Here is an 8,202-nt window from a genome sequence, read left to right as displayed (position 1 = left end):
TAGCTTTGGTAATAGGTAGTGGTGGGATAATGTTTAGACAACTTAAGCATTGGCCAATAAAAGAAACAGATTCTTAGAACAAATTAAAGCATAAGAATTAGTGTCTGATCAATTAGGTGTCATCAAAATCAGGTTGTGCCCTCTCCCCTACCCATCATCTTTTTTGAGGGTTTACACCAAATTTCAAAGGGGAAAGAGAAGGTAGGCAATTTGAAGTGGGAAATGAAAGATAAATTAGCTAACACCACACATCTGTCCCTTTTGTGCTTGATTAGTGGGGTTTCTAACTAAACCAAAGGAATGTCATTAACTTACTATATTACAAAGAATTTACACTTTCTTGTTACCAATGCTACTTTTTTCTATATCATAACACCTTGTTTAGTTCATTCGATTTATACAATCATTTATTAAATTCGTTTTTTAAAAATAATTATATAAATCAAAGTAAATTCTGGCCTTCATAATACATATTAAAACTAACTATATGAAAATTTTCAAAATTCAATTAGTTCTGAGTAAAAGTTTGGACTAATCATACATTGATTATGGATTTGTATTTGATATATTTAGAAAAAGATTCGTAATGTGGTGTACGAAGTACCACATAATGATGTAGCATGGGGAATGAAAGCAAAGATTGGCTCTTGTTTCAAGCTTTAAAAATTCTCCATTTAATTAGCTTGAAAACCATGGATTAATATTCTGTTTCTCATATGATTAACCATTCTTATTTTGCTTTTGAGCCCAAAAATAAAAAAAAAAAATTGTTTGGTAAAAGAACATATTCTTGACTCTGATGTGTTGATCTCACATCAAAACACAACACCAGAACCACACTGTTATTATCGTTTAAAAAATGTTATATTTAAGCTGGTATGTTGTATCCCATATATATTTGAATATAAATTTAAAGAAATAATCTTCTAAGTTAACTCTAAATGCATTAAAAAATTAAATTTTATCCCTATTAAACAATTGTTTGTATACGTATCCAAAATATCAGCTGTTATATGTAAAAAACATCTTAGACTTGGACACATGTTGGTGTCCTGATTCAGAGTGGGAATTATCCATGATCAATGTGATTAGGCCAAAGATAAAGACATGAAGTCGTCTCTGTTAAGTTGATTGCATAAATTCTTTAAATTTGTTTTTAAGTTGATTGGACATTGATAATTGTAGTTTGTAAGCAAAGACCTACCATTTGTGGAACTTTGATTTTGTGCTGCTACCCGAAATGAGCACACAATTGCTAGAGCGAGACGATTCAGCACATATTTCTTGTGTTTTGAGCGTGTCCCATTACTTTATAATATATTTTGGAGAATCATATATATGATAACTACTTTATGAAAAATAAAAGAAATCTCAGTATAGGTGTGGGGACACATTTTCAGACTCTATTTTGTTTCAACTACTTAACTAGTCAGATATAGGTATAGAGATATGTTTCTTCGTTGGCAAGGGCCATTTCTAAGAATACATAGCTGTGCTCAAGTTCATGATATTGGCTATCGTTGCTTTCAAGAATATATATAACTTCTTTTCAATGTTTATAATGATTTTTCAGATTCTATATATATATTGTAAAGTTGCAGGTGGTTTTAGCCGGAATAAGGCAGCAATACAAAGTCGAATACTCCCGAACCTGTAAAACTTGAGTAATAGAGCGCTTTCCAGATAACATCACAGTGGAAAAGTACAAGATGAATTGCTAGTTTCAATATCATATTAATTTGAAGATGAAAATCATCCAACAACTGCATTTCAAATGCAAGGGTACACTGTACAATATATGGCAACTTCAACACTAACTACAAGTTCTACATGTATTTTCCTTTGTCTCGAAAAAAATAACTAATGATGCTGGAACCTCGTCCTACAATGAAGCTGGTAATTGTTCGAGCCATGAAAGTTTACTAGAACTAGGAAAGGTTACTACTGAATGAAAGAAGAAACCACAGTGGTTATAGGTTAGCCGCATTGTGCACAAGAATGGCAAATTAGCAACCTCTTACTGCAAACAAAGAAGCCAAAACAATCGGAAACTTGTAAGCAGACAAAGTCGGAATAGCACTACTCTTCTGCTAATGCTTTGACCAAAGCAGCACACCGAGCATGTTACATCTCGCAAACATTTTAATAATTGTGAAGGATCTTGACCTGTTCATTCTTTGATTCCCGATAAAAGGTAGACATAATCATCTTTCAGAAAATTTTCAAGCAGATCCAACTTGGAGCCTTGCTAATCGTGTTTGATGCCGTCCTAAATAAAATGCCGTGACAAGCCAAAGTAAACAAACCTGAAAATAAAAAGCAAAAGAAAACCTCGGTCAGCTTTGTTGCAGACAGACATACAGATAAGGTAAACTAAATGTATAAATACAAGACTGGCAGAGGGAAATTTATGAAGACATACAGGGAGTGCATAGAGAGAAACTGTCGATATCCGCCCTTTGAAAATGCTGAAAAGTAGTTTGTATATGGCAGCTGCTGCAGCATCCCCAAGTCGCTGGACAATTACATCTATGCATATCTGCAGCATTATGTTTTCAGGCAAACCATGATTAGGTGCTTTTAGCATTTCAGAGACTAGTTCACTTCATAACATCCTAAGAAAGGTTTTTTATGGATAGAAAATCTACGAAGCATTGGATGCAATTTTGGTATGACATCTTTTAATCCATATTTTGAAAATAAAAACTATTTGTGCATGGACTGGAAGAATATTTGAGGTGCTTCAATGAAACATGAGAGGCTCACTAAAGTAAAAAGGAAGTTAAACACAAACATAAGATTGACATATACCGCATATCTGAAATTTCCACTACAAAATAGAACTTCCAAATTCCCTCAAAAGAATTGAGGGAGAAACTTAAAGAACACAATGATGAAATTTACATACTTTAGCTTTGTATTTCTCATCCTCAGAAACAACAGTAAATAGGAGTTCTCTTCCAGGTTTGGTTACAACATAATTGACCACCTGCATGGTAATAAAAAGGCAAACAGTTATATGTACTTTACTGTTAGGTTACTCATACTCAGGTGTGAATGTTGGATACGAGTATGTGTCCAACACCGTTATGTTGTTCTTTTCTTTCTAAGTTTTTTATTGCACTTGGAGGGTCATATCTCTGTACCTGTGTCTGAAAATATGTTGGACACAAATGTAGAACATTAAGTACTTCAAGAAAAATGAAGGGTTGGAGCAATAGTTTTACTGCCACAAAAGACAATTGATAATCTTCCTCTTCCTAACCTATCCCAGTGGGCTTTGAGAATTATAGATCTATAATATATGATCTGAAATATAGCATAACTAATGACAGTGGCAAAACAGATTTCACGTAAATCAGATAAGAAAGAAAAAAAAAAAAGAATACATGAAAAGAAAGTCAATGTTGGCAAACCTTTCTTAGGGTCTCTGAAATGGCAATTACTATCCAAGTTGGCCATATGGCAACAGCAACCAAATTTGAGAAGGAAACAAATGGAGTGCAACATAGAGCTATAGTAACCCCAGCAACAGTAAGAATATGCCCCTGTAATAAGCGAAGACATAATAAGGGTAAAAGCTAGGATAATAAACAGATGACAGGGCATAGCCAGAGATGATCTAGACCCCATAAGATGATAGATGTGAAAGAAAAAATTACACCAGAATCAAAATAGATAGCGTCAAGACCTGGAAAAACCAAATGAGTACCAAGAAATGCTTCATTTTCTTTATTGTTATGAGTAGCTGTTAGTTCAAAATAATTACAAAAACTCATCATAGGTATAGCATACTGTTAAGGTAAGTTGTCCAGCGAGGATAAAGACAGCAATAAAGCTATTGATCTGGCCAAACAATCTTCTTCTGCCAACCGAGCTTGCAACTGTCATGGCAATTACATTAACTTTCTGCAAATGAGTAATCAAGTATGTAAAAGAGATTAGAAAATTGTACCATGGCCAAACATATTATCGAACACAACACTAAACAGAAAGCCCTGACAGAACAAATTAAACACTATGGACTTCTTTTAGGATATACTTAGATGCAACCTCAAGCACAAAATAAAAAGGCAAAAACTAAAAGCTCCCTAAAAGTTTAAACTATGGCAACAGAAATTTATCTGATTTGAAGCCCTAACCTAGTGAAACATGATCAACACAGACAAAGAGCACACAAGTACCTTAGAATCTTAGAGATCAATATAGGAGGGAATCGTGCTTTTACTATTCATTAACTCTTCCCTATGAACTTGATTATGCATACAATCCCTACAAAAGCTCATAAATGACATTTTAGTTTTACAATTGACTTTCTTAAAGCAATCCTAGATCCATCAATGATCTATAATATCAAGTTCCATATGGATTTTATTTTTTCTCTTACAAGAAGCACTTGATTTTACAAACTACTAGATACTGTACCTTGTACCAATCATAATTATCAATAGAAAAAGAGCCCCAGAATATGCATGCCAAAGCTTAGTAGCAGTATTTAGCATGCATGGTTAGCAAATTCAAGCTATATCATAGCATTTTTACCTGAAAGTAGAAGAAAGAGGAAACAACTGCACTCAACCAGAGGAACAACGACACGTGCAACAAATAGGTCGATGACAATACAAGTCGCAGTCCATCTAAGATAGCCCAAAGTTCAGGCTTCACTGAAGAGGTAGTTAGTTTAGGAGAAGAAACTTTGAGAGCTGATGCAGTCTGCTCATCATCATCTTCATCTTTTTGTTGATCCGAGTCAGCTCTTCTAAAAGGAATGACAATAAAGTTAGAAAGTAAAAGGTTCAATCCTCAAAACATGCATGCAGGTTAGCCAGAAACTCCCGAAGGTAAAACAGAAGCATCTACCATCCATATTTTACAGACAAGCTGAGATTGATGAAGTGGTCATTTTATATGATGTACTGCTTCTTTTAACATCTAACATGGCATCAATCAATCAGATGCCTGCTACCCCGTGAAATTGTATGAGAAGACATATCAAGCTAAGACATTATTTGGTGACCTAAATCTCATTAGGTTGGTGTGAATAAATCTAGATGTCATCCAAAATGGTGAAGTATGATAGGCAGAATACCAATAATTGTTCAGGGAAATAAACATCATAGTTCACAGATGTAAGGACTTTCCTTACTAGCATACAAATCATATAACAATGTATTCCAATAACCATAAACTCCCCATCCCCACCCTCCACCCCCCACCCCCAAAAAAAATTAAAAATAAAAATATTTAAGAGATATGCAAACATAAGGATTTAGCTAACCTGATAGGAAATAACTCTTCAGGGATATAACCTATATCCTTGTTGATCCCTTTTGATGACTGTGCTGCTAGTTCCATCAAAACAGCAGCAAATAGGAGAAGATCTGCAATTAAACACTTCCCACTGTAAAAAAACCAAAGACAGAGAAAGAGAAGGGGGAAGGGGAGAGAAAAGAAGTAGTAAAAGACCAGATATTGACAATCTGACATTCAAAGAATCAACTGGGCGTACATACATGAACCCAGCCAAGCCATTCCTGTGGCAAACAAAGACCCAAAGAGCTGGCCAAGCGTTGCACCAGCACCAATGAAACCAAACAATCTTGACCCTGACTGAAGCAAAACGGAAATTGAGCGCAAGCAGGATATCATAAGCTTCATAAGAGAAACAGAAAGTGTCAATACCTCACTATCCATGACATCAATTACTCTAGCCCAGGTTGAAGATATTGTGATAAGATTAAGCAAGGCAACCTTCCATACAAACAAGAAAACAGAAACAGAAAGTTTCCATTATTAAAATTAAAATACTAGATAATAGTTGGCAGGCAAAATTAATGACAAATAGATCAAGTGTTGTCATACCCAGAGGAACAATCCAATTCTAACTGAAACATAAAACCAACCATGGTTTCCCCAACCTTGAGCATCAATAGGGCTGTCATGACCAATACTGACTTTAAGTTCGGTGGAAATCCCAACTGAATTCTACAAACAGTTTGCACCACAGGTTAGTACAAAATTATATGAAGAACCAATTTTCTGATGACAAACAAGGATCAAAAATGAGAACACCACCACCATGTGGACTTTTTGGATTACCTTTGAATGAGATTGTAAAGTCTCCGTTGATGAAGTATGCCATAGAATGAAGAACACAACAAGTGATACACTAAAAAGCCTGTGTATAAAAACCAAAGCCTGGAATTTCAAGAAGTACCAATTAGAGGACAAATATAACAAAACATGAAGAATATTACCGGCATGAAATGGTTATGGACCTCACGGATTTCTTCTCAAGGATATTAAAAGGCTGAAGTGACAAAGTACAACAGACAGTTGTGCATAGACCACTGAGGCTAATGATCCCAAACTTAAATAAAACATTGATACATTGACCTAATGAAACAACCCCGAACAATGCCAATAAAATGCAATGTTGTATCACTATGTTGGCATGTTCTGAAAGTAATATATTAAAATCAATAAGAGGCCATACAACATGGCAAAATGACTTAAACAACCATATACGAAAGGTGGATGACAAAATCATTTCCATTATTGTTTAGTTCAATGATTAAGGGCATGCATTACCACACAAAAAAACCTTCCGCGGATCACATGTATGGTGGTATTCCCTGAAGGAAGCTAAAGGTCTCAGCTTCAAGACCATTTAAGTGAGGGATCGCAGAAAGTAACTTTCCAATGTTTAGCTAAACAAATTGGCACCTAAATGTTTAATATATTAAGTTCTGCAAAAGCCACTTTATCACCTATACTAACAACAAAGAGAGCTAAAGTTTCTAATTCACTTCTCTCAAGACCCCACTCTCGGAACCATTTCCAGGTCAGTCACTCTGTTCACCGGCATTATTGACTACAATAAGAGATAGACTTTATAATTAATCTGTCCCAGAGCTCTACTCTACCGGAACCATAACTAGGTTGTAGCTCTCTAGTCTCTATGTAAACCAAGTACAAATTAACAGCAACTCAGTCATCCTTATTTAAAGTAAAATTATGCAGTTTGTTATCAATGAAAGTTAAACTGTCCACGGTTAGTTCTTCAAAACTATGATTAGGTTTTATATCCCAATTCAATATTTTACTGCTAAAAAAAAACGGAGCAGAAAAATCAATAACAAAAGAGCCAAACTTTCCACTTCATCCCTAAACTTTTATATATAAATACAGCCCATTTTCAACATTTCAGTAAAATTCTAAAAATCCAAGAATAAAAGCAATAAAGAAAATGAATTATGAAGTGAATTGAGATTTACCTTGACTTTGGAAAGATTAGGCAAAGAGAAGATGAGAGTAGAAAGAGGAGCAGCTATCAAAGTCAACACTAAAGACCCAACAAACAATTCAGGCAAATTAGATAATCCCAATGAAATTGCCCCTTCATCCCTCAATGGCAGCACCACAAAATAAGCACTCAAAATCTGGGGGGGAAAACAAAACAAACACACAAAAAAGCCCAATTCAAAATTAAGACAATTTAATTAAAATTAAAATGAATTATGGAATGAGTTAATATTATTAACTTACAAAGAAGAAACATGAAGAAGAATGGAGCAAAGCAGAGATCTCATGAGGATGCACTGTTACGAAAATGGAGATGAATGCATCTAAACGCCGCCGACTAATTAATTCTATCATTTATTTATTTATGTGTGTATATATTGGTTGGGTTATTCAGTTGAAAATGGAGAATTGAATCAAAGAAAGAAGCTTGATTTCAACATCAATGGAGACATATACAGATGATCTCAAAGCAGAGACCTTCTTCGTTTTTTAACGTTAATTAAACAATTTCATCAGATCCCCATTGGTGTTGATTATTTAGCTTTTTGCCTCAGTATAATTTACTATTATAAAATGTGCTCCTTAATTTTCACATTCTTTAAAACAAGACTAATTTGTAAGGTCAACGACCACCGCACTTTGCACGGGATATTTTATAAAGTTATTTATCATATTATACATTTTTTGACACTCGTAAATATTAAATTTTATGCAAGTGTTGAATAGAATGTACAAAATGTATGTGTGTCAAGGTCTTTCTAACACGATTTTCACTAAGTATCGTGTACTTTGTTGTTAAAAACACAAATTTGAGTTGGGGTAACAACTCGACTCCTATAAGTGTTGGTTTCAAACAATTTTTTGACTCATTAAAGTCAATACTCATGATGTTGACTT

The 8,202-nt window shown here is 34.4% G+C and overlaps 1 protein-coding gene across 4 annotated transcripts; it reads right to left on the bottom strand.

Annotated features, from left to right (window-relative positions):
* Nucleotides 1–1,703: 1,703 nt before the first annotated feature.
* On the bottom strand, nt 1,704–7,935 carry LOC108487201 (uncharacterized). 4 transcript variants are annotated; one of them, XR_001871603.2, is made up of 14 exons: nt 7,549–7,935; nt 7,278–7,442; nt 6,100–6,198; nt 5,863–5,985; nt 5,683–5,751; nt 5,514–5,610; nt 5,279–5,381; nt 4,543–4,759; nt 3,796–3,909; nt 3,417–3,548; nt 2,909–2,989; nt 2,423–2,539; nt 2,167–2,306; nt 1,704–2,020 (listed from the first exon to the last, which is right to left on the bottom strand). XR_001871603.2 is itself a non-coding variant. In XM_017791476.2 (13 exons), exons 1-13 carry the CDS (start codon nt 7,657–7,659, stop codon nt 2,223–2,225), a joined length of 1,512 nt encoding a protein of 503 aa, XP_017646965.1. In that variant the 5' UTR covers nt 7,660–7,935; the 3' UTR covers nt 1,704–2,222. The 4 variants fall into 4 exon arrangements, 2 of the variants coding, with proteins under 2 accessions (XP_017646965.1, XP_017646967.1); XR_008271685.1 differs by having other exon boundaries at nt 4,543–4,756; XM_017791476.2 differs by having other exon boundaries at nt 1,704–2,306.
* Nucleotides 7,936–8,202: the final 267 nt, after the last annotated feature.

The sequence above is a fragment of the Gossypium arboreum genome, chromosome 10, assembly GCF_025698485.1.
Source record: "Gossypium arboreum isolate Shixiya-1 chromosome 10, ASM2569848v2, whole genome shotgun sequence".
Classification (NCBI taxonomy): Eukaryota; Viridiplantae; Streptophyta; class Magnoliopsida; order Malvales; family Malvaceae; genus Gossypium; species Gossypium arboreum.
The sequence above is the reverse complement of the archived record's forward strand: the minus strand, read 5'-3'. Positions and strand labels throughout refer to the sequence as shown.

Bases quoted from the DNA above. Each gene is read 5' to 3' on its own strand.
- LOC108487201 (XM_017791476.2), bottom strand. From the start codon at position 7,659: ATGATAGAATTAATTAGTCGGCGGCGTTTAGATGCATTCATCTCCATT. The intron at 5,986-6,099 runs GTAATCCAAAAA...AACTGTTTGTAG, and splicing joins CTTTACAATCTCATTCAAAG to AATTCAGTTGGGATTTCCAC. The intron at 2,307-2,422 runs GTATGTCTTCAT...TTTTATTTTCAG, and splicing joins TTTCTCTCTATGCACTCCCT to GTTTGTTTACTTTGGCTTGT.